Raw genomic sequence first — 25,607 nt, 5'->3', positions numbered from 1 at the left:
TGAAAGGGGGCACTGTGTCGGTGTGACCAGACAGAATAGACTGCAGGAGGTAGGATAACACTTGACTGAATGCACGCCAGTGGGAGGTATGACACGTTCTTATATCACATTTCCATGGACTCGGCCCCAGCTTATGAACCTATGCTTCGTTTCGGGAAGGATATGCGGCATGTAGGACAGGCCACAGCTTCCGGGGGCAACACCGTGAACGGAGGTATAGTCCACGCAGCTATGATATCGGCGACTTTGCCCCACTTGGTGCACAATTACCCAAAAGGGAGTTATGAACTAGCCATATAGGGAAATATGCTACGAAAGAAGGGGGGGTTTTACCGGGACCTAGATTCATCCAGGCTTGATTTACGGGAATTCTCCATGTTAGTGAGTTCGAGGTGCACGAAATCCACATTACTTAGTCTTCAAGTCTTGGGCCGTGAACGTATTCAGACCAATGAGGTACCGTATGTGTGTCGTTTCGGGGTGTTCGGATCTACGACATAGCCACATCTCTACTCCGTACAAGGATCTCTTCCAGCTTCACAGGAATATATACTTCACTAAACACCTACAAGATTAGGTTGGGCTTAATTCTGGTGTGGTCAGGCAATTTAATCGTACTCTAAAGCAACGTTCCGAGTTCCAGCTTGGCACTCTGCTGTGCGGGTCAAACTACACTCATTGGGGAAAGAATACATCCAGTTGATAGGGAAATACAAGCAATGATCTCATTTGATCCGCACGGGCCCATGACCTTGTGCTCTACATATTGTATAACTAAGTTATTGTATACCTTCAATTTGTCAGCGCCTCATAGCGCTGAATGTCCCTCAGGTCTTAAGGATGGTGGCAAGCCCGCGTGATGGTTCCGACTCAATATATAACAAATATTTGGGCCTATACTCTGACGAGGAAACTTTCTTTTCAGCCTCATCCGAAGTTGTGATTCTATTCCAGTTCGGAGCTTGTTTCTATTTCGGAGCTTGTTTCCATTTCGGGATAATTGAGGCTTTGACTTACCCGATCGGGAATTCAAAAACTCACTTGCCAAGCTCGAACATGCGATGAAAAAATTCTCTGGAGTTCTATACTGCACGATTCCCAAGAATGTCGGAGTAAAGACGGAGTACACACACACTTCTGAAACTTGATGTGGATCACCAAAACCCGTGGCCAGAACGTTGAAGATCTAAAATGATATCAGAGCTATAAACCCCCCACCAAATGGTCTCATGGATGAGTCAAGTTCCATTTAGAAGCGGTGAATCAAGTGGAATATTATCATTAGATATCTTTGAGTCCTCTGTCTTGGGTTATTTACAAGTCCATCATATCCAGCACGCTGCCGGTATAGTTCCACAGTGGGGTTGAGTAATCGGTGCAGAAAGTGTACCCAGTATAATATGTGCTCTGCTGCCCCTGTAGCGCATACAGTTTCCTATAAAACCCATCCTTGATGTCACCTGTGGACACAATGAGGGTTTCCGGAGAATGAGAAGCAAAGGCTGCGATTTCCGGCTCCTTCGTGGAGAATGTGCCCGTCTGATTCATGCGCTTAAGATCGGATACAATGAGAGCCTTTGCATCTTCCGCGGTGAAGTTGCCCTCAGCCACAATCTTAGTCATGAAATAACCCGGCACACCGGAGTACTCCAACTGCCATTGGAAGGGGGGCAAGGGGAGACTGCCGGGCTGGTTCTCTGGGTTGGTGTTGGCGATGTTGACGCCATCAGGAAGGCCAGTGTTCGTAATGGCAGCGGCATAGTAGTTTTTGTGGTTCCACTTGGAAAAGAGCGAGGATTCTTCGGTGCGAAGGTCGAAGCCACTCAAAGCAGAAAGGGTAGGAGGGAAGGTGACGAGCAGCTTCTTGGCCTTGATGAGTTTGCGAGTTCCATCGGCAATCTGAACGACCATCTCCACGCCGGAAGAGTTGCGCTTCACCTGAGAAACGGTGGTCCCATAGAAAATGTTTTGTTCGTCGATATACTTTGCTGCTTTGCTGAAGAGCTCGTTCGTGCCGTTTTTCGGTCGTATGTATCCACCCTCAAGAAGTGCATCGATGTGCGTGATACCAAAATTTTGGATCACATATAACAGTGGAGCATTTAGTATATCGCCCACATTCTCAGCAAACATAAATATCACGTCCATCGCACCCTGCAAGGCGTGCGTATCGACAAACTCGCGGAAGGGGCGGAGGAGGACTTCGGGTACTTCGTCGGGAAGATAGTATGCGCCAGAGGCAAGGTAGTCGAATTGCTCGATCGCAGCACGATACAAAGCGGCACCTGCGACGGTACCTAAGATTCCATTGCCGGGCAGCACTCGCTTGCCTGTGTTGAAATTGACATTCTCAATCAGGATAGATCCCGGCAGAAGGGCTTCGTAATTGACGTCGAGTTGATCGAAAAAGTTCTTTGTGATATCGTTGTTGAAGTATCCTTCCACACCATAGTTAACGTACTCGCCATTATCCAAGTACAGTGTCTCAGCATGACCTCCCAAGCGGTCCTTTTTTTCAATAAGAGCCACACTGTGCCCCTGTTCTCTCAACTGCACAGCTGCGTAGGTACCCGTAGCGCCGCCGCCAAGAATACAGACATCGCGAGTAATAATATTCTCAGCACTAAAGCCGGTCGTCGAATCTGCCGAGACTGCAAATGCCAACGGAATGACACTGGCTAGGCGCCAACCTTGTGACAAATGCATGACAGGCCCCTGATTTGGGTCATCTTAGACGGCTTCTGGGTTTCCTTTTAACTCTGGCACCACGGCCCCAACAATTTTGATCGAATCCTTAAAATTGAATTCAGGGGGGAAATTATCATATGCAGCGAAATGATTCGTGCGGCCGGGATTATGGATCGTGTTTAGATTCGCGCTAAATGGGCCATTGGGTCTGGATGATCATCATGATAGGCGTCGGAATACCGCGATCGTCCAGGGGACAATCAATAGTTGGACGGAAGAATACGGCCAGCCTAAGTCATTGATTCAATCTGAGCCACATAATGTCAGCTCGCTCCTATGATGCTGGAAAACTCCTCTCCGTGCGGTTTGTCGAACGGGACAAGGTATGGGAATAATACTAGCTGAAATTTTTGTGAGAGTCCACATGTTCGTAGGCACGCCCCATTTCGCGATTCAGTTGCCCACTAGTATACGATCTCAACTGAATCGAATCTGGTTTCCCTTGGTGTGAAGAGAAGCCCCACCGCGGGTAAAAACCCCTTACTCTGTTCGGTAGGTGTGTCGACGCGATTGCCGTGTCTCGCGGGCAGCACGACCAGAACTCATCCGGTCATGATTTAGGATAGATAATGATCGAGCTTATAACTACATAGGTATGCATTGATCATGCATCATAAATAACGCAGGAAAGCAAGGCCTACTTTCTATGGACTTTTCCCTGACCAAACGTTCAAACCCTACAAAGACACTATAGGAAAGAATTGACTTACCTAGAAAATCATCAATGTGCGCTATTTCCATGGCCATTTTATTCAGAGGCGGCTGTGCCGATTTCACGAAAATATTGATTGCTCCATGATACTTCCTTCGAGCCGCCCAAGCCAACATAGAGGCAGATCGTATTCCTGCAATTGGGAGCGCGCCGTATTTGAAAAATAACCTTATCAAACAATCAGTAACCAGTGGATAGGGAGAGAATTTGACTATAAATTATGGAGGAGGAATTGGCTAGTTAAAGATGTAGAACGTAACAAAAGAAGCAATAATCTAGAGCCTTGGGAGGCTGACGCTCCCCGTTCGGCATAGCGCGCTGATCTCTACCCGACCACCCCGCCGCCCAAGAACGCAACAAAGTTCAATAGTGCTGCCTGTGTTATCGCATGCAAAACTAGTCTTTACATTCCACTCGCTTCATTCCAATTCAGTGGCGAATGGTATAACTTTGGCAGTTGTGTAGATCCAGAGCGTAATCATCACGTGACTCGCCGATAAGCTCGCCGCAATCGGCTTAGGGCGGGGCCACTCATTTTTTCGAAAAAGTTAAGGGAGTCATCGCGGGGAATCCTTTGCTCAAGTCAAACTTGAGAGGCATCTGAGCCCTTCCACCTCCTTTATCCCGAGGGAGGCTTGGTACTTACTGACTTCGATTCAACTCATCGGGAGAATCCGATTTTCACGATGACTTCCACCGATACTTTTCTCGCCATCCCAGGCTCGGTGGCGTTCTCTCGCTCGCGGGGACATGCTATTGCGGCGAGCTTGGGAATTGAAGATGTCCGCGCCCAATGGATTCACTATGTGCATACCTCCCATCCATTGGATGAGTCTCAGCGTGCGGTTCTCGAGCAACTGCTGCGGTACGGCGACATCACCGACGTCCCTCCTTCCTTCACCTCCGACGACGGCCAATTCGATACCTTCCATATCTTCCCCCGAACCGGAACTATTTCACCATGGAGCTCTCAAGCTACCGGCATCTCGCACGTCTGCGGCCTCCGTCAATCTGTGAAGCGTATTGAGCGGGGTATGAGGATCTCGTGCCTCCGCAAGGCTGGTGAGGACTACAAGGCCGGATACATGGATATCCTTCACGATCGGATGACTCAGATTATCAGCAACGACGAGCCTGATCTGAAGCTGATGTTCTCTGAGCATGCACCTCGGCCCCTCAAGACAATCTCCCTGCAGGGTGGCGATAAGTCTCCCAAGCAAGTTCTCCAGGAGGCAAACAAGGAATTGGGTCTTGCATTGGATGAATCAGAGATTGACTACTTGGCTGAGGCTTATGGTCCGAATGGTGCCATTGCTCGTGACCCTACCGATGTCGAGCTCTTCATGTTCGCCCAGGTGAACTCAGAGCACTGCCGGCACAAGCAGTTCAATGCCTCGTGGGTTATCGATGGCAAGCCCATGCCCAACAGTCTATTTGCCATGATCCGCAATACACACAAGAAGAACCCGGAGTACACTGTCAGTGCGTATAGTGACAATGCTGCTGTTCTGGAGGGTGGTCCCGCTGCATTCTGGGCCCCCGACCCTACCACTGGGGAGTGGATGCACACTAAGGAAGTCGTTCATTTCCTGGCCAAAGTCGAGACTCACAACCACCCCACTGCAGTCTCTCCCTATCCGGGTGCCGCCACTGGAGCCGGTGGTGAGATCCGTGACGAGGGTGCGGTCGGTCGCGGTTCTCGCCCCAAGGCCGGTCTCTCTGGCTTCTGTGTTTCTGATCTCCTGATCCCTGGGTTGCGCCAACCCTGGGAGCTTGAGGTGGGCAGGCCGAACCACATTGCGAGCAGCTTGGATATTATGCTTGAAGCTCCTATCGGCAGTGCTGCCTACAACAACGAATTTGGCCGTCCTTGCACCGGTGGTTATTTCCGCACACTTCTCACTGAGATTGACGTCGGCAATGGCCAGAAGGAGTTCCGTGGATATCACAAGCCTATCATGATTGCTGGAGGAGTTGGCACTGTCCGTCCCCAGCACGCTCTGAAGAACCCTGATGTGGTTAAACCTGGCTCTTACCTCGTTGTGCTGGGTGGCCCGGCCATGCTTATTGGTCTTGGTGGTGGTGCTGCCTCTAGTATAACCTCTGGTGAAGGATCTGCTGATCTTGACTTCGCCAGTGTCCAAAGAGGCAATGCTGAAGTTCAGCGCAGAGCCCAGGAGGTTATCAACGCCTGTGTTGCTATGGGAGATAACAACCCCATCAAGTTCATTCACGACGTTGGTGCCGGTGGTCTCTCCAACGCCCTCCCTGAGCTGATCCACGATTCTGGCTTGGGAGCCAAGTTCGAGCTCCGCGAGGTCGATAGCGCCGACCGCAGCATGAGTCCCATGCAGATCTGGTGCTGTGAAGCTCAGGAGCGATACGTCCTGGCTGTTGGTGAGGACGGCATCAACAAGTTCACCGCTATTGCTCAGCGTGAGCGTTGCGGTTTCTCGGTTGTCGGCCGGGGAGGCGGCACCTCCGAGGAAGAGAAGAGGCTTATTCTTCTTGACCGGGAGTCCAAGGAATACCCTTCACCCATTGACCTTCCCCTCTCTGTCCTGTTCGGCAAGCCGCCACGTATGACCCGGACTGTCGACTCGCGCAAGCTGACTCTGCCGGCTGTCGATTCCAGCCTCGCCAAGTATCTGCCTTCGCTCTCATCGAAGGTGGAGCTGGTCGGCGAGGCCATCAACCGAGTCCTGTCTCTTCCTGCTGTCGGCTCGAAGTCCTTTTTGATCACCATCGGTGACCGTACTGTTGGTGGTCTTACTGCCCGTGACCAGATGGTTGGCAAGTGGCAGACCCCTGTCTCTGACGTCTCGGTCACTGCCACCTCTCTGCTTCAGGGTGTCAAAACTGGTGAAGCTATGGCTATGGGAGAGAAGCCTCTTCTGGCTTTAATTTCCCCGGGTGCTTCGGCTCGAATGGCCGTTGCCGAGTCTCTCATGAACATTGCTGCGTCTGACTTGGTAGACCGCCTTAGCCATGTCAAGCTGTCTGCCAACTGGATGTCCGCCAGTAGTCACCCCGGCGAGGGTGCTGCAATCTACGAGGCCGTTGAGGCCATTGGTCTTGACTTGTGCCCCAAGCTTGGTATCAGTATCCCTGTCGGCAAGGACTCCATGTCCATGAAGATGAAGTGGAAGGATGAGGCCACTAACGAGGCCAAGGAGGTCACTGCTCCCATGTCGCTTGTCATCTCTTCCTTTGCCCCGGTCGGTGACTACCGCAAGACCTGGACTCCCGCTCTGCGCAGTTTCGAGGATGTCGGCGAGACCGTTCTCATGTTTGTTGATCTGTCCTTCGGCCGCAAGACCCTCGGGGGTTCGGCTCTGGCTCAGGTCTTCAACGAGGTCGGCACCGAATGCCCTGATATCCGCGATGTCGACATCTTCCGTGACTTCTTCGATGCAACCCAGCAACTGCAGGAGGCCGGTATCGTCCTTGCCTATCACGACCGCTCGGACGGTGGTCTCCTTACTACCCTCGCCGAGATGATGTTTGCTGGTCGCTGTGGCGTGGAGATCATGATCGACAATATCTGTTCCTCCTTCCATACTCAGGACGTTGTTGAGTCACTCTTCAACGAGGAGCTGGGTGCCGTCTTCCAGGTCCGCAAAGAGCACGAGATCCATTTCCGCTCCTGCTTTGCCACTTGCGGTCCTCCTCCAGGCCTAATTCACAAGATTGGTCGTGTCTCTGAGAAGCAGAAGCAGAACCTTACTATCTACCACAAGGCCTCGCTAGTCTACCGCGAGACTCGTTCAAACCTCCAGCAGATCTGGTCTAAGACCTCCTACCACATGCAGAAGATCCGCGACAACGCCGAATGCGCTGAGCAAGAATTTGAGAACATCCTCGACAATGCCAATCCTGGTCTGTCGTGGAACCCTACCTTCGATCCAAAGGATCGCGGCCTGCCCATCATGACCAGCCTCTCCCAATACTCCCCCTTCTCCAACAAGCCTCGCGTCGCCATTCTGCGCGAGCAAGGTGTCAACAGTCAAGCCGAGATGGCCTTTGCCTTCAACACCGCCGGCTTCTCCGCGGTCGACGTCCACATGACTGACATCATCTCCGGTCGTGTCTCACTCGCCAGCTTCGCCGGTCTCGCCGCGTGCGGTGGCTTCTCCTACGGTGACGTCTTGGGTGCCGGTCAGGGCTGGGCCAAGTCCGTCCTACTGCACGACAACACTCGCAAGGAATTCCAGGGCTTCTTTGAGCGTCCTGACACCTTCGCCCTGGGTGTCTGCAACGGCTGCCAGTTCCTGTCGCGTGTCAAGGAGCTCATCCCCGGTGCCCGCAATTGGCCCAGCTTCGAGCGCAACACCAGCGAGCAGTACGAAGGTCGTGTCGCCATGGTCCGTATCTCAGACCCCGACCCCTCACGCCCCAGCGTCTTCTTCCACGGTATGGATGGCTCCTCCTTCCCCATTGCTGTCGCCCACGGCGAGGGTCGCGCCTCGTTTGCTAGTACCCCCGGCCAGACCGCTACCGACTTCGTCCGCGAGGGACTCGCCCCGGTCCGCTATGTCGACAACGCCACCCTGAAGCCGACGATGCGATACCCGTTCAACCCTAACGGCAGCCCGGAGGGTATCGCCGGTGTGCGCAGCCCCGACGGCCGTGTCTTGGCCATCATGCCTCACCCTGAGCGTACCGTCATGAACGGTATCGCCAGCTACCTGCCTCCAAACGCCGAGGAGTGGGGTGACATCGGTCCTTGGGGCCGCATCTTCTTCAGCGCTAGACGCTGGGTCGGTTAAGGGTTCTAAGTAATCCGATCTTTTTTTGGAAGAGATTTTGCCGCGTTTTCCTTGTCTATATTTCATATTTTTTGGTTCGTTCTATGGAGTGGAAGGGTTCGAAACTACTATGTTGAAAAGCAATTACGACAAAAAAAGAATGTCGTGGCCTAGAAGCCACTGTCAATGCTTTTATATGAGATACTTATTAGATATAACAAAATCAAAACAATATTCAGATTTATGTATGGATTCTAATATTTTTTTTTTTTTTGGATTCAATTCAAGATAAGATGATATATTGTAAAAGTATCAGATATCATCAAGTGCAAAATTGCCCAGCCAAGTGTCATCCCGTCCAAGCATAGAATGTAGAGCTCTCCTTTCAATCAAACTTTCTACCAGCCCTTCCTCCATTCCAAACGGTCTGCCAAGATGTTCCAGCTGGGCAGACCATCCGCGCGAGCAACACCCTTCAGTCCATCCGCGACAAAACTCATCAAATGATCAAACTGATGCTTGACATTTTGCATCTGGCGGTCATAGGGCGAGTCGCGGAATGAGATAGTCAACGTTTGTTCATGTTCGAAATCATCATTATCGTCCGAATCCGAGTCGGAGTTATCTCCACCATTTTTCTTTCGCCGTAGAGTGTTCAATATGCTGGCATCGCCTTGCTCAAACACTCCTTCCTCCGCCGCATGTACCGTCTGCAGATCTGCGAAGTGGATGCAAAGATCCAAAAGGTTGATAATAGCGTCGTGAATTGGGGAGAGATTTTCGGATAGGAAACACTGGTCCTCCAGGGAGGACATATACGACTGGTGTGCGGCAATTATCGCATCCACATCGTCAGCACTGGAGAGCGCCTGGTGTAGAGACTGGTTTGCGGTGGATATGACTAGGTAGGTGAGGTGTGCATAGATAGTATCGAGGAACCAGAGGAGACTGTGGTGGAGACCATGAACAAGTGTCCTGTCTCGGTCGTCTGCTACTGCGCTGTATCCATCTCGCATGTGTTGTCTGACAATGGCATACTTTGCGCGACGAATCTGCATAAGAAATGTCGAAACGCGTCGGTAGGAGTGAATGGCGTCTTGCGTGATAATATTCGCGATGGGCCATGGAAGGACGTAGTCAATAGAGATAGTCCCAAGAACTGTGACCGTTCGGGTGAGATTCTGGGGATCACTGGAAGAGGACCCATCCGATCGCACGACCAGTCTCGACAAATCCATGGTGGGCATTGCGCTGAATGCTGACCTTGTCAATTCGGTAAGCAGGAATTTGTCATCCCAAGACCGGCCACGGTCCATCAACTCAAAAATCTTAGCGTCGATTATGCCAAGGATACTCAGATCTTGACCGAGATAAACGTGTTGTAGGACAGTAAGATATCTCCAGAGGCCACACTGCTCATCGAGTTCGGTTCGTAGCAGCCCAGCGATGGCCGAGTGGTTGACATCTACCAAGCGGTCGAAAGCAGACTCCACCAATGCAGAGAATGGAAGGGATGAGGTAAATGTTGATTCGGAATAGACATCGTCAAATATCGCGTCAACCCTTGTGAAAGTCTCAGGGCGGTCTGGAAGTGCATTCAGATTGCACAAGAAGACCATACTCTTGCCAATGGTGAAGACCTTGTGGACGCCAGGCTCCAGAAATTGTGGGATGTTCTGACGCTGGATTCCTTCGTCAAGCACGTACCAGTCATGCCAGAGTCTTCGCAGATCACCATTTTCGCTGTTCAGCTTCACGAAAAATGCAGTGTCAAAAGGATCGACTTGCCCGGTTTCCATCCAGAGCTGGATCGATCGGGTATAGGTTTTGAAGCATGTGCAGAACAGCTTTCCGAGCGCTCTCGATGCACTTTCATCGCCAAGAGCTTCCATCATACATACCGAGTTGTATAATAAGTTGAGGCAGCGCATTGGTTGATCAGTCGAGTGGGGCTCCAATTTGTAAATTAGGTCAGATAGTAGCACTAAATGATGAGAACGCTGACGAACGTCGTCCATTAACTGGAGTAAACTGATGATCGAGCCAGCAGAAAGATAGTTGCACTGTATTTGCGAGAGAAACCCATCGAACTCGCGAAGACGCTCTTCGATGCCTCGGCAGAATGTCTGCATATAGGGAATGCTTTGCGGGGATCCGCTGAATCGTCGCAGGGTGTCAATATTCGTGCCAACCTCAGTGAAATATTTCAACAGTGATGAGAGAGCTGTATGGGATGCATGCGCAAGCGTATAGCGGCGGTCAATTTCGATGCAGTTATCGAGACGCCAGAAGATCGATGTGGGTAGGCCTTGGAGCATGAAGATTGTCTCTCTGGTCAATTGCAATTCGCTGATGACACAAGAGGCTTCCTCTTTCCCTCGAGGGATATGAGGATGATTCTCAGGTTTCCAGAATTGAGCCTTCTCCAGGGAGGCGATGAGCTTTTCCTCTTCGCCTGACACGAATACGTCATCGGGAATAACGTATTCCTGTTCCGGGGTAGATGGTGTCTGAGGCTTAACTCGAGGGATAGAAACACCGCTGGTGACAGAAGAGATATCATCGTCCGAGGATCCGGGACCAAAGTCGACCGGGTCCCAAATGTCTTGATCGCTGAAGGCGGCCCCATGAAGATCGAGCTCGGCACATGACAGCGACTCGTCTCCGGCCAGGTTCGAATTGACTGGCGTCTCCAGTCGATCAATCTTCGACAGCTGAGCTGGGCGATCCGAGAGTTGCACCAGCAAGCTCAGAATCTCGGGATGCCATGCATTTGGGTAGCCCTCTAGCTCCGCGAGGCGACTGCGGAGAGCAACCGCCAGCTCTTCTCGGTCAAGGACTTGGAATTTCTCCTGCAGACCTTCTAGCTGGCGGGCCACTGCAAATTGGTTGATCCGACCATGTGTGCCCGGTCGTAACGCTGCTTCTACGCGGCGCTTGAGGCTCTGGACGCGTGGGGACTGCTACATGGCGGGATCAGTTTTGGAATTCCAACGAAACAACACAACGGAAAGAAACCTGGTATTACCTTCTGCTCTGGTGTGAGCTTGGCAACCGTGGTTATTAGCTCGTCGATGGCCGAGCCCAAGGCTGCCAGCACCATAGTGTTTGCCAATGCCCCAGCGCAATATATCTGTGGGGGTGTCGAATACATCAAGATGGAGACGCCGCGCGGAAGCCAACTGGACGCGCAATGGCGCTAATCCGTAACGGGCAAAGGCGGCGGGCTGAACGGAGGGCGCTTCTAGCCCTTCTGAACACTTGACCCCTTTCACTCCTTCACTCGCATTCACCATGGCGATCGCACGTCCAATTCGCATGCTGGGTGCAGCATGCATCCTGCTCACTCTTTTCCTGATCTTCCAGTTGCACCAGGGCTCCGATAAACCCTCCTCTAAGCTGGCCCACGGCATGACCCGGGATCCCCTACTAGATCGTGCGTTGCCACTTCCGCGATTCTTCGCGATCCGCCCCCAAAATAGGTACTGACTGCGCACAACAGCCACGGGTGAACCAGCAGGTAATCTATGGCGAGCGGATGATCACGATTACTCCCCCGACAGCGAGAACTCGGCCCGCACCAATGCCGCCCTCATCTCGCTCGTCCGAAATGAGGAAATGTATGAGCTGATCAACACAATGCGGGATCTCGAGCGCACATGGAACAACAAGTTCAACTACCCCTACATCTTCTTCAATGATAAGCCTTTCTCCGAGGAATTCAAGCAGAAGACGCAGGCTGTCACCAAGTCCAAGATTCAATATGGTATGGCTTTCCTGATCAATTGATCGATTGATCTTCTTTGAGTGATGCTCGACTCAGGGGAAGGAACTCCTATCGCTAACAGCAGCGCGTTGCAGAGTTGGTGCCCAAGGAACACTGGGACGTCCCCAGCTGGATCAGCATGGATCTCTTCCGCGAATCCGCCCAGCTCCTAGAGGAGGAGAACATCCAGTACGCTTCCAAAATCTCCTACCACCAGATGTGCCGCTGGAACAGTGGCATGTTCTACAAGCACCCGGCCCTCGAGAAGTACCGTTACTACTGGCGTATCGAGCCTAAGGTCCAATTCTTCTGCAACGTTGACTACGATGTCTTCCGCTACATGGAGGACAACAACAAGACCTACGGTTTCACCATCAACCTCTATGACGCACCACAGACCATCAAGACCCTCTGGCCTGAGACGCGCAAATTCCTGGCAGCGAACCCCTCGTACTTGAGCGACAACAACATGTGGGAGTGGATTGTGGATGATCAAGCGCGCCCCGAGCACACCCAGGGTGCCAATGGATACTCCACCTGCCACTTCTGGTCCAACTTCGAGATCGGTGACCTGGACTTCTTCCGTGGTGACATGTACGAGGCCTACTTCCAACACCTGGATCGAGCTGGTGGCTTCTTCTACGAGCGCTGGGGCGATGCGCCGGTCCACTCGCTCGGCGTGGGTCTGTTCGCGAACGCCGCTAATGTGCACTGGTAAGTTTCTCTCTTATCCCAAAATAAGCCATCCCCGCTCACAATCCTTGCCTAGGTTCCGCGACATTGGATACAACCATATCCCCTACTACAACTGCCCCAACTCGCCCAAGTGTTCCGGCTGCACTCCCGGCCAATTCTACGCCGGCGCGGATATCCTTGCCAAGGAAGACTGCCGCCCGACGTACTTCAAGTATGTCGGCACGCACTGAGTGATAAGAATGTGGCAGCGCATCCACGTCCAGTTGCTGTCATTTCACGAAACCTCGATACCTTTGCATCCCCATCTTCCTGCATACCCGATGAGTATATTCCCGACACCTCGGTGTGGTTTGGTACCTGGCGTTTGAGCGGACTCATACCTATTGATGATATTCTGTGGTCTTCTTCTCTTCTTTCTTCGCTGGTTTACTCTCTCGTCTTTTTTTGGCTATTTCCATAAAATACGTTCCTGACCGTGGGGCTGGTGTTCGATATAGCGAGCCTCGGCAGGTCTAGTCTTCTCTGTACTTATACTTGATCGCACATTGCCAATTTCTTGGGTCGTTTATTTTCTTCTGATCTCGTCGATGATATTCCTACGTGTGTCGCTAGGTCGTGGCAGGTCACCTTGTATGATATTTGCTTAGAAACAGGACATACAGAATGACCCCGATATTAAGGATACATGCTTATGCGTCTTTTATCTTGGCTAAATAAAAACTCAGGCAGAGCAATCGCATGTCCAACACGGTGGGGTGGATACTGATGTGCAACCGCTGAACAAGAGATGGAAGATAGATTAAGCACCAACCAAGGCACAGCAGAACCTTTTCCAAACAATGGTAGCACTAACAACACAGGAGATCTCTAAATATGTATACAGCTTTCTCTTCTACCCGATCTGAGCACACTGGCCAACAGTAACTGCGCGATCGACCCACGGTGTCTGACATGGGGGGTGGTGGGTAAACAACTGGAGGAGAGAGAAAATTGATGTGAGGTGGAAGGGTGGAAACAACATAAGGGACGCTAATTTACTCCTCCTGGGGGTACAGCTCTTCCCGGAGAGCGACACCCAGCTCCTGGCGCAGACCCTCAAGCTGCTCGAGGTATTGTTTGTACTGGTCCTGGCTCTCAACCTTGGCCTTGATGCCTGTACGTGATGTGTTAGTGCTGAGCTCAATGGTATTTTGTAGTGTGGTGATATGATGATTGCGCATACCCTCGAAAACACGGACGGCCGTGGGGAAATCGTTGACACGGCGGGCAGCCTTCAGGGCCGCGGTGAGGACCTCGACGGAGGGGACGAGATCGTAGGCGAAGCAGTTGTTCAGGTTGCGCTGGATGGGAAGGGGATAGTCAGCGGTGTTACCGTGGACATGAAAATGATGCCGATATTAAGATTGACCAACCGGTCATATCGCATGAGGGGGCCCGTCAATTCCCGGGAGATGCCCAATGCAAGTGGATCTTACCTGGAGCTCGAAAACATCCTGCACACCGTCAAACTCCTTCTCAAATCTGCAATTGAGACACACAGTCAGCACAGCCAGTACCAAAATGACCTCCGAAAGCATCAATGGAGGACCCGGCCAACGCCTGCCAGCGCGGACCAGCGCAGAGGCCCGAGCCCTCCACCTCTTCCTCCCACTTCCGGAGCCAATGGGTCGCAACCTCAATCGTACCTAGCAGAGAACTCCTCGTATGTCTCATCCTCGTGGCCGGAGAGGAGCTTAGAGGTGGTGCCGAAGTTGGCGGCGCGGGCAGCAGCGAGAGTCACCGGGGTCTGCACACGGGAGCGGACGATCGGAGCTCGGACGAAGCTGGCAGGGCGGACGGCGCGCGTCGCGATGCGGAAGATAGACAGAGGCGACATGTCGGAGCGGAGTGCTGAGCCGGGTCAATGGAGGGCGTGTGGTGAGGAGAGAGTGGATGGAGACAGGGCAGGGAGAAGGGAAGTGTCGTGTTAGCCGGCTGGATTTTGCGGGTGGTGTGGTGTCACGGCCTAAGGCCAAAACCCTTAGTCACCCGATGTATTCGGGGCGGCTTGGTTTATCTGCTCGCTGATTGGCTGAGGATGTGGCCGTCATCCCGAGAGTGGGTGTCATCACCGAGAGAGGACGTATACAATTGATTGGAATTAACAATGGACTATCATCCTGCCAGTCGGCAGCACTGGGATATCCAATACCCAGATATTCTGAGTCTCACAAATTGGACTCTTGGCAGCAGGTGTATCAAGTAGGTATGGTTAGTTATTCCAGGCCTGTGAGCATGAAATTGGGCATCCATGAGGTTAAGGCTGATATATATGTATTCATGCAAAGAAGTCGCCGCAATAATTCTTTGATTTTGGCAGAATCAAACTTGACTGGCTGGTATAATAACCTGATGCGAATAATTATTTCTAAAGTTGCAATAGCACTCAATTGATCTGATTGGATTTTCTACTTACGAGGGTTGTAAGTTGTCACAGTGACCTGCATAGTTTCGCATGCAAAACTGACCTACAGTACATACTCCGTAGGTACCGGATGACCGCCGCCATGTTCTGCCTTTCCTCTCCGAACTTGCGCTCACACGCTCGCCGCTTTTTGCTCTTTAAGTAGATCTGAGCACGTCTCGGAGAGATTAACAGCGGTTATTACGTAATCAATTCGATCTGTTAACTTGGTCATAGATACGAGAGCCTCGATAGATTGCAACACGCTACCTGGCACAGGCAAATCCTTTTTTGAATTGTCTCAATTATCGTGTCAAAAGAATAAGGATGTTAAAAGATGGAAGATGAGAGACAGCCAGAAGGTAAAAAAGGCCTGTACATTATAATTGTTAGCTGATGGTTTTGGCATTGTATTTCTCTTTTGTCTTCTGCCATAACTGTAGATATTTCTGGTATGATCCTGTAGACTGGTGGTTGAATGCAAATTGGACAGGGTTTGAGAAGATAGTTCGGTTATTTCGTCGATAAAGGCTTTCATATCCTGATCGCTGATCAACAATAGTTTCGGTCCAAATTTCTCTACCCCTGAAACGATGCTCAACTCGATGAGATGGCCTAACACTGGTGACACTCCGCGTCCAGTCGTTCTTCTGTCACACGCCACCTCTTTGATAGTATGAGATTGACTGTGGGTGTTTTTAGCATTCTCAGCAAGTGCAATGCCATTCTGTAGACGACGGGGGCCCTGCTTGCGACGGCTGTGTGAGGTGGTACTTGAACTATAGTCCCTGAAGTAGAGTCAGCCGGTGCGATTCGCTTCGCCAATCCAAGCGGGTGAATAGCGTCGTATAAACTGTGGGGAGGAATGGCAGACAGAAAACAATGATAAGGTTCGCTTCAACATAAATACAGGTTCATGAGCTTTGTGGCCGTTATAGCAGGAAGGAGAGAATCTTACGTCCATTGTTGTGGCGGCGCAATTGCGTGTGTAACATCAATTGTGTTAAGGGATGGAATTAAGGTTGTGAGTCGCAAAATGCTTGTAATGAATGTACTGCAACGGATGATTTAGACACTGTAGGTCCGTCCGAGAACTGTGAGCAGCAAGTAGGGTAATGAGTCACTCGCGCAACCAAGTGTCAACATAATGAGAAGTCCGAACTTTTTTGGACTCGCGGCATTTGTCCGCCCAACACGAGGAGAACAGGAAGAAAAACAAGAGCAGATCCGTCCGAATAATCCAAGAACCGACCCAGTGTGACTCATTTGCCTTTAATTTTGACGCGAGTGGACGGAAATAATCGCTTCCGAGCTGTCGGCAACATCTCTTAAAAAGTGGTCTCCATGATGTTGAACAGTAAGGTTACCGCCGCTGAACAAGTTTATATTTGGAATGAAAATGACAAGCGAGCTTGCCACGGAAGGGAGCTGGCCACCCCCAAACAACATATTATTTTGCGATAAAATTACAAGTTTGCTTCTCAAAAACTAAGTTGTACAAAAATACTATAGAAGTATAGTATTTCAAATGGGTTTCTAATGTATCAGAGGATTCTGGGATCATAGCTTAGATAAATAACTGAAGAATATAGATTTCTAATCTCATAGTCTAGAATGAAGTGTGATTAATGGTAACTAGATAACATAGCGTTGACAATGGCGTCAAAGGGATGTATGGTCTTTCTTATACTTTCAATAGATTAGTTGTAAACTCTAGTGTTAATCCAAGTCATACCTAACTGTTGAAACATTGAGGGGTAAATTTGGCACTTCTTATGGTGTTTTGGTGTGGCCAGCTCAATTGAAAATTATGTTAATCGCTTGACCGGTGCAGCACGCCTGGGGGTATCATTTTCGGGAAAGACGCTCTTCAGGCTTGATTTTTACCTAGAATTTTGAAAGGCAATTAGACTATTGCTGTTCTCATGATACCTGGCAATCAGTGGGCGAAGAGTCGCGGTGTACTCCGCATTAGTTTAATGCCGTGAACGGCCGAGGACACGTCCTGCGTGGGGCGGAAGGTTTCACACCAGACGATCATCATCTCAATAGAGAAAGCCGGGACAGTACAAAATTCACGCCAGTGCGCCTCGTGCATTAGCGAAAGTAGCTGCACAGAGCACGAGTGTCAGCTCGGAATGATCAAAGACCGAGCCATAAATACCGAAAAAGCGGCGGTTCTTCGGCAGTGGACATTTGACCTCAACGCCTGGCAAAGAATTTCTAGACAAGACTGCAACTCTCAATGCTGTCTTTAATCACCCTGAAGTTGGGAGTTCTCCTTGGTCTTGCTGCCATTGTCCCTTCAATCGAGGCGTCCAGAAATTCATCTTGCCGATGTTTCCCTGGGGATGACTGCTGGCCCTCGCTTTCGACTTGGAATGCTTTCAACCAGTCTGTTGATGGACGTCTTGTGGCCACGGTGCCTCTCGCAACTCCCTGCCACACTCCCGAATACAATGAAAAGAAATGTGAGGTTTTGAAGGATGGCTGGCTATTGCCAGAGGAGCAGTAAGTTGTTGCATTGAGTTTGTGCTCGATGAAGTGGAATTTTAACAAGTACCAGTTACCAATCCTCCTCTTCTTTCATGGCTCCATTCTTCACAAATGGAACATGCGATCCATACCATCCCGTTTCCAAGCCATGCACCCTTGGCAACTTCGTCCGATATGCAGTCAATGTCTCTACGCCCGCTCACGTGGCCAAGACATTGAGGTTTGCGACTACCCACAATATCCGTTTCATTATCCGTAACACCGGCCATGAGTACTATCGCCTTTAGCTCCAAAATATCCTCGATCCGATTTCAACTAATGTATCTTAGCTATAACGGTAAATCAACGGGTGCAGGTGCTCTTTCAGTCTGGACACACCATCTCAAGGATATCGAGATTAAGGACTGGAACGACGAATTCTATACCGGAAAAGCCGCAAAGCTCGGCTCTGGTGTCCAGGGAATGGAAGCCTATAATGCAGCACACACGCAGGGGCTTCGAATGGTGGGGGGAGAGTGCCCTACTGTCGGTCTTGCAGGGGGATATAGTCAAGGAGGTGGTCATTCTTCCCTATCTTCGAAGTATGGCTTGGGTGCGGATCAGGTCCTCGAGTGGGAGGTTATTGATGGTACCGGCAGATTTCTCGTCGCGAACCGTAAGCAGAATACTGATCTATACTGGGCACTGACTGGTGGTGGTGGTGGTACCTACGGTGTGGTTTGGTCTATGACCTCCAAGGCTCACCCCGATAGCCAGGTATCTGGTTTGAACCTTACCTTCACAACCACAGGTGTTTCTGATGATGACTTTTTCAAAGCCGTGGAGCTCTACAACGCTCAGTTGCCTTATATCGTGGACGAGGGTGTTATGAGTCTGAACTTCATTACTAACAGCTCCTTCTCTATTTCCCCTATGACTGGACCCGGTGTCCCTCTGAAGAAGCTTAAGAGCCTTATCCAGCCAGTTCTTGATGGTCTGGACAAGCTGGGCATCCAGTATACTTATCAGGCGGAAGATTTTGAATCTTATATGGACCAATACAATGCTCAGATGCCACTTGTTGAGGTTGGAGTCTCCCAGTATGGTAGCTGGCTTCTTCCCCGGTCGACCGTCGAGAAAGCTAGCATCAACCATCAACTGACAAATTCTGTTCGGACTGCTCTTTCCTACGGTGCTACATTCACCACTGTAGCTGTTAAGGTGTCAAAGGAAGTCACTGGCGATGTTTATAACGCTGTGAACCCTGCCTGGCGCAATGCGATTGCCCACGCGATTATATCTACCGACTGGGAGTTTGACGAGCCAAAGAAAATGCGTGCGAAGCGGGAATTGATGACCAATGTGTTGGTTCCTAGCCTGAGAAAATTAGCCCCTGAATCTGGCGCTTATCTCAACGAGGTATTCACATCTACGAATTTATTAACGTACTCTGATAGATGCTGACCCATTTATCCTTAGGCCGATTTCCGCCAGCTTGACTTCAAGACTGCTTTCTATGGCAAGAACTACGAGATTCTGCGCACAATCAAGGCCAAGTACGATCCTTTCGATCTCTTCTATGGGTTGACTGCCGTTGGCTCTGATGAGTGGACCGTCTCGGAAAGTGGACGAATGTGTCGTTCGGCTACCCTTCGTGAGTAGTAGCGGACATGTACAAACTCCAAGTCCCTGTTATCTTCTCTCCAGGGCGTATGCCGATGAATGAGCAAAGAAATGTGAATAATACAGGCATGCCTGAGAAACGAAAAAGGATTTTCGCTATTTTTCTTGTCCCCTTGTTATCCAGATTTTGCGGAGCAAGAAGGTCAGTGAGACGGAACATGAAGTAATTCAGATTTCATATGGTTATTAATTGAGTCGTATATGGAGCGTATGCTTGTTTAGAGCCAAAGAGAGCTGATTTTGAACTCCATACCTACTTTATTACTATTTTCTCTCAATCTATCCACTGTCGCCTTCACTATCCACCGTATGTTCAAGGGCCCTTATTGGTACTAGGCCACGCCCCGGATCTACCGGCACCGAGATAGCAAGGACTAAATACACTCCATACTTCGAGAAGCTTATCATCTGTTGATTTCTTTAACAGTAGGCTCTAGTGTGGCATAGTTAAGGGTTCTGAGTTCCAGAATAAATGTCCATACTACCGACGCTAGCCCGTTTGTTTGTTTGTGTATACGGGTGAGTAGCTCAGGGGTGACTAACTACCAGCGGCTTTCCACGTTATTTGCACCCTACTAACCAGGGAAGCCGGTCTTCAATTACAGTGGAGATTATCGCAATACTATTGACTATGCATTCCCATAGTCCAGCCCTAGCGTACAGCCTGGCTAGGATGGGAGCCCAGCCTCGACTACTCGAATCATCACAATAGTGTGGATCGCACAGGTTCCCAGCCGCGTGGCATCCACTGCAACCCAATCACCCCAGGGGAGGAGGGGACCGGGGGATTTCTAACTCGACACTACGAAGATGCTGGGTTTCGCAAGGCCGATGCTTACCTGGCAATCTGAAACGTATTGCGAGCACTACTATCGTGCCTAGGCTTAGGGCTGCGGCAGCCGTGTTGTGTTTACTTCTAGTTGGCCCTAGCCATTTGGGCTGACTTTGACCGTGCGCATGTGAAAAGTGTGGCGGGTACCCCGAAAACGGCCTCCCAACACCAACCTCAGTGAGACCCTATGAAGCAATGAAGCAGGATTAACTAGTCACACAAAACCCAAAAGCATTACCACAAGGATACATCCATTGAAGCATTATCGCCTATACAGAATATCAGTGTTATCATCCAATCTCACGGACAAACACTCGGAAACCCCGGCTGGTGGTTTTTCCCCCTTTTACACCTGCGCTAGGCCGGATCGGGTGATCAGCGGACGCGCCGGACGCAAAAAGTAACGGTGTTCTTCCTCCCTTTTCCTCCTCCTCCAACGTCGGTCCTTTCAATTCCTTCCAAGTCCTTCTCTTTTTCTTGGCTCTGTGCCTGTTCGTGGACTGCGACCTTTGGCCTGAGATCACCGCTGCCGTTGCTTGCCCCCGGGGTTTTTTCTTCGTTTCGCGACTTCGATTGACGCACCTCGTCTTGTTGGACAACTCCCCGGACACCATGGCCGACTTTCTTCAGAATGTGCCCCTCCCAACCCTGGATCGGCCCTTTGGCGTCCATCTGTGGCCTATCTTCGACAAGGCGTACGAGCAGGTCATGGGATACCCCGCCAGCGAATTCCAGTTCGTCGAGGGTGTGACCCCTCTGTCCACCTTCAAGGAGACCGCGACCATGCTGGTCACCTACTACATCATCATCTTCGGTGGTCGTGAGGTCATGAAGAACTTCTCCGCACTCAAGTTGAACACTTTGTTCATGATCCACAATTTCCTCCTGACCGCCATCAGCGCCATCCTGCTGGCCCTGTTTGTAGAGCAGCTCCTGCCCACCCTTGTCCGCCACGGTGTCTTCCACACCATTTGCGACCACCGCGGTGGATGGACTCAGCCCCTCATCATCCTCTACTACGTAAGTTTTGGAGCAATCGACACAACTGATTAACAATTGGCGCGACTAACCTGTCCTTCGACCTAGCTCAACTACATTAACAAATACGTCGAGCTCCTGGACACTGTCTTCCTCGTCCTCAAGAAGAAGCCTTTGACCTTCCTCCACACCTACCACCATGGTGCCACTGCCTTGCTGTGCTACACCCAGCTGATTGGTCTGACTGCCGTGCAATGGGTGCCCATCACCATCAACCTGTTGGTCCACGTGGTGATGTACTGGTACTACTTCCAGAGTGCCCGCGGTATCCGGATCTGGTGGAAGAAGTATATCACTATGCTGCAGATTGTGCAGTTCGTCATTGACCTCGGTAAGTTCTCCGCTACAGTGCCCGTGCGAAACAAGATACTCATCAGTGCATCCTGCAGGCTTCATCTACTTCGCCTCCTACACCTACTTCACCTCCACCTACTTCCCCTGGGTTCCCAACATGGGCCAGTGCGCCGGTGAGGAGTTCGCTGCTTTCGCTGGTATCGGAATCATCACCTCATACCTTCTGCTCTTCATCTCCTTCTACATCGCCACCTACAACAAGGCCGTCAAGGTCGGCCGTCCTCGTCGCAACACTGGCAAGACGTCCCTTATCGACATGAAGAACTTCGAGGTCCCTTCCCCTGCTGGCGCCCAGTCCAACGGCAGCGCCAAGGGCTCCAATGGCTCCGCTGTCTCGACTGGCCGCTCCAACGGCCCTGTCACTCGCTCCCGCAAGGCTTAAATGGCTCTAGCTGGAAGGGGCATCCGACGTGCCTCTTGAGACCCTGTGCTTGTGGAATAGCGAAGCATGAGGAAAGAATTTTATCCTGATCTCCTGAATGTGGTGTCACAAGAAGGAGAAGAAAACAAAAATTATCTTTCTGATGACGAATCTTCGAAAGTTCGCCGAGCATATTTGCAACTCGACCGTGGGAAGAGCAAGAGCAGAAGTCCGGAAGTGGATTGGCTGCTTGCTGGTGATTCACTTTATACTTGTTTTAATGAATGACCTTTTCATGAGGCCAGGTCTAACAGTAGGGCCTGATGATCGATGTGGTAGGGGCCGGTTTGTGAGGAAAAACGGTGATGCCGAAATGGCGACGCCAGCAGCGGACGAAAGGCATTTCTCCCCCCCCTTTTCTTATCTTTTCATCGGGGAGGGGGCTGTCGGTTGTATTCTATAATGTCCTCTATTCTTCTTCTGTTCATGTTTGTCGTTATCACCCCGCTGTCTGCTGGCGGCAGGCCCTTTTTTCAATTGCATCCTTTTTTATCGGTTAGTTACGTACTTATATTATAGATGTCAAGTTCACATATCATGTCAAATGTAATCAATCTTGCGAGACTAGTTTGATCAAGCCCACCTTCTCTGTAGCGTTCTTCATTGAGTGCCGTATGGTGTGCTGTCCTGCAAGAGCAGGCAACAGCCGAGTTCGTCAGAGCAACACGCAATAACGACGAACGCGTTGCATGCCTCCGGTCAGCGTTGTTGCGAGAGACTACTTTCGTATGTCGACTTGCATGCGGCCTCGGTAGTTTCCTGCAGCAACTGCCAGGAGATCCTGCACCGGACAATAGTAGACACGTCGCGCTGGACACGAGATCCGTCAACGCAGGACCCTCTCTGGGGCATTCGGCGGGCAGCTTCTCGGAGAGATCTTCGTCCAACAGCACCACAACCAACACCCCGACGTTGAGGGGACAACCAGATGTTCCTTTCGGGCTCAATGTGCAGCATCACACCAGTGGACCGTATCGCCATGCAGGTACTGACGTGGGTGTCGATCCGTGCAGATGGCTTGTGCAACGGGGCCCAAACCACGCCACGAAAGTGACAGGTCGCGAGATGGCATATCATTGAGGGTCGATCGTCATTATCCGCGCCCTGGTGTGCGCTGGAGCCGAGCAGGGCGATTAACAAACGGGTTTGCTCGCCGAACAGACCGCATTGAGGAGTGAGCTCCCTGCAGCCGCCTCCGTTCCCAAGATGGCTGATGGCTGATGGCTGGCTCGGAGGCTGATCATCACCCGGCGCCCGGGGTGGACAATAACTGCGTTTCTTGCCACTGGGAGCTCGAGAGCTATGGTTTGTGCAGGAGACTGGATTGCAGCGTGCATTGACAGGACGATCGATCCCTTTCTCCCCGACGAGCAATTGCGTTGCGTCATGGGTGGCCGGGAGATATTCAATAACCCATCGCGCGCAGTCAATAGACTCCTAGGCACGGAGCTGTCGTGTGAGGTTAGTGCCTGACTAGCTATTGCCCATGGCTCAGAGGGAGGTTGGACAAGCGCCTTGCGTGTCGTACCAGCCACGCTTTCGCCAGACCTGGAGGCCCAATAATCACATGCAGGGCCCCAAAGAACGGGACAGCAGAGATAACACCCAGCCCCGGGAGAAGCTCAGACCAGGATCACAGCAGTATCAGGCAGGTCGACCCGGATGAATTGCTAAGTGGTGAATTCGCAAGCCTGGCGCCTGGCGCGAACCGGATGCTCAATGCGTGTTGTTAGAAGGACTAGCCGGATTTCAAAGCCCGTCGGTGAAATCCTGGAGGTGTAGTGCCCTCCTTCAATCCTGTTATTTGAACCGGAGCGGACTCATATACCGAGACTGGCTAGTCACTACGGCCGGATCCAACCGGTTCAAATGGACTGCGGGTGGTGCCGGCGGTTCTGGTGTTCTCTCCATGTAAGCCAAGGCCAGCCATGAAACTCAAGCGGGGAGCCACGCTGCTGTCAGACTCAGAAACAGGAGCTTTGGCGTCTAGTTCCTGGAGGCTGGTTTCGAGTTCGGTCCTGCATGATGCCACGGATGAGCAGTTCCTATGCTGATGGTTCTAAACCTGCATTAGCTTGCTCCCAACCTTTCAGATTGGCATTAGCACCGGAGGTCCTTGCCTGAAGTCGCTTCTGCGACGGGGGAATGGCCTGGGGATGGTTTGGCAATGGTGCTGGTGCGACGGCATTATCTATTGTATTGGCTTGGCTGCAGGTGATAGATGTCATCGGCGTGGGCGAGATTTTCGTAGTTAGCTATAAATAACAAAAACAGCGCCGAGAGGCCGGAGCTCGAACCAAGTGGAGACGGAAGATTCAATGGAGACGGAGGAAGAATTCGCCGATTCGCGGTGATCATCGCGCGCAAGGAGCAGGAGGAGGCCATTGCTGCTTCATTGAGGAGGTGGTCGGGGTCAGGGGCAGGGGGATACATTCTCTTTGCCCCGTACTTCCTTAGTACTTCTTCTGCTCTGTACAGAAAGGGGCGCTGGCTATGGGGCAGGGCTCTGCTTGAAACGTGCCTCTGAAGGTGCACTGTTGCAACTATGTGCAGTCCATCGCACTGGAAAGTGAAGGAGCATCATCCAGCTGGTATGTTCCTTCTCCCCTTCAGTAGGAGACAAGGATGGAAGGATAGAAGGAGGAATAGTCCGAGAGCGCCCTGGTGTGGAAATGTCTATCGGAAATGTCGACTGGCCCCAATCCAATCCTGAGATTCTCAGATCAGATGATAGGAGGCCACTGTACACACTTCAAGGTTGTCCCCCTCTCTCATGCCACTGTAACCCTGATGCATCCCATGCCCTCTTCCCCTCCCTCCCTTTCCGAGGTCCCTGTCGCATTGCGCGTTACCTCTAGCCCTTCCCGATTCCTTCCAGTCCGCTCTTTGAGCTGCAAGAACCAAGGGGGAGGGGGCCGGTGCATCATCCTGTAAGAACCAAACCCCAGCCCCTGGCATCCCCAGCAACACCAGCGACTTCCACTTCGCAGGGACCGCAGGTGGTGCGGAGCAGCTCTCGGTGCCAAGATTCCGAGCTCCACCATGACCGATCGCCACGACGGTTTCGAGGTCAGACAAGACCCCAAGCGTTCGTGGTAGCGTGTTTGAGTTATACCTCGCGCCCCACCCCTCTGGAGCGGCGGCTAACTTGGCATGCCTCGAGACGATTCCGGAAAGGACCGAACAGCCCTAGTGCTCGCAAGTGGACCTTCGCTTTGCTCCACTGTGGGCGCTTCGCAATGAACTTCGATCGTTGGCCGGGTGGTGCAATCCCGTCTTTCAGCCAGCGCGTATAACGGCCCTCCCGAAGCCTCCGAACGGAGTATTCTGGCGACCTGCGAATCGCCCGTACAGAGCGGCCCATCCCCAGCTGACTGATTCGATCTGCCATTTTGGCTCCTCCTCCACCGGCACGAAATACTCGGAGCCTCCGGATTCCTTCTCTCCCTCTGGGATAATTTGGTTCCCCTTGGACCGTGCATGGAGCAATCCAATTTAGCTGCCGCCGCCGGTCCCTGCGGCGTATAGGCACTAGGGCCAATGCCCATCCTGACTTGCTGCAGCCCCAGCGTTAGGCGCATGGGCCCATGGCCAACGACAGCTCACGTTGATCTATCAGATTTTTCCCGGCGTTACAACATCCACTGATTAGGTTTCTCTGCCAGCCTCGCGCGCCCGCCACAGTATGTCG

The 25,607-nt window shown here is 51.5% G+C and overlaps 7 protein-coding genes across 7 annotated transcripts; 4 read left to right on the top strand and 3 right to left on the bottom strand.

The window, feature by feature from the left end:
• Positions 1-1,314: 1,314 nt before the first annotated feature.
• Positions 1,315-2,706, bottom strand: N7482_003084 (uncharacterized protein; the record flags this gene model as incomplete). The annotated part of the gene is made up of 1 exon (XM_056685209.1): positions 1,315-2,706. The coding sequence occupies one exon, from the start codon at positions 2,704-2,706 to the stop codon at positions 1,315-1,317; it is 1,392 nt and encodes a 463-aa protein (XP_056548815.1).
• Positions 2,707-4,146: 1,440 nt separating this feature from the next.
• N7482_003083 (phosphoribosylformylglycinamidine synthase) lies at positions 4,147-8,229 on the top strand (the record flags this gene model as incomplete). The annotated part of the gene is made up of 1 exon (XM_056685208.1): positions 4,147-8,229. The coding sequence occupies one exon, from the start codon at positions 4,147-4,149 to the stop codon at positions 8,227-8,229; it is 4,083 nt and encodes a 1,360-aa protein (XP_056548814.1).
• A 377-nt stretch (positions 8,230-8,606) lies between these two features.
• On the bottom strand, positions 8,607-11,311 carry N7482_003082 (uncharacterized protein; the record flags this gene model as incomplete). Its single annotated transcript, XM_056685207.1, has 2 exons — positions 8,607-11,171; positions 11,237-11,311. The coding sequence occupies 2 exons, from the start codon at positions 11,309-11,311 to the stop codon at positions 8,607-8,609; spliced, it is 2,640 nt and encodes an 879-aa protein (XP_056548813.1).
• A 191-nt stretch (positions 11,312-11,502) lies between these two features.
• N7482_003081 (glycosyltransferase family 15 protein) lies at positions 11,503-12,900 on the top strand (the record flags this gene model as incomplete). The annotated part of the gene is made up of 4 exons (XM_056685206.1): positions 11,503-11,644; positions 11,711-11,974; positions 12,070-12,688; positions 12,744-12,900. 4 exons carry the CDS (start codon positions 11,503-11,505, stop codon positions 12,898-12,900), a joined length of 1,182 nt encoding a protein of 393 aa, XP_056548812.1.
• Positions 12,901-13,704: 804 nt separating this feature from the next.
• N7482_003080 (cytochrome c oxidase subunit VI) lies at positions 13,705-14,546 on the bottom strand (the record flags this gene model as incomplete). The annotated part of the gene is made up of 4 exons (XM_056685205.1): positions 13,705-13,823; positions 13,893-14,010; positions 14,146-14,191; positions 14,356-14,546. The coding sequence occupies 4 exons, from the start codon at positions 14,544-14,546 to the stop codon at positions 13,705-13,707; spliced, it is 474 nt and encodes a 157-aa protein (XP_056548811.1).
• Positions 14,547-17,358: 2,812 nt separating this feature from the next.
• Positions 17,359-19,241, top strand: N7482_003079 (FAD binding domain protein; the record flags this gene model as incomplete). The annotated part of the gene is made up of 4 exons (XM_056685204.1): positions 17,359-17,624; positions 17,680-17,880; positions 17,939-19,007; positions 19,068-19,241. Coding segments are annotated over 4 exons (1,710 nt in total), but the record flags the coding sequence as incomplete, so codon positions are not given.
• Positions 19,242-20,715: 1,474 nt separating this feature from the next.
• Positions 20,716-21,877, top strand: N7482_003078 (elongation of very long chain fatty acids protein; the record flags this gene model as incomplete). Its single annotated transcript, XM_056685203.1, has 3 exons — positions 20,716-21,123; positions 21,190-21,472; positions 21,531-21,877. The coding sequence occupies 3 exons, from the start codon at positions 20,716-20,718 to the stop codon at positions 21,875-21,877; spliced, it is 1,038 nt and encodes a 345-aa protein (XP_056548809.1).
• Positions 21,878-25,607: the final 3,730 nt, after the last annotated feature.

The sequence above is a fragment of the Penicillium canariense genome (assembly GCF_028826845.1).
Source record: "Penicillium canariense strain IBT 26290 chromosome Unknown utg000001l_segment0_segment0, whole genome shotgun sequence".
Taxonomy (NCBI): domain Eukaryota; kingdom Fungi; phylum Ascomycota; class Eurotiomycetes; order Eurotiales; family Aspergillaceae; genus Penicillium; species Penicillium canariense.
This window is presented reverse-complemented; position numbering and strand designations above follow the sequence as displayed.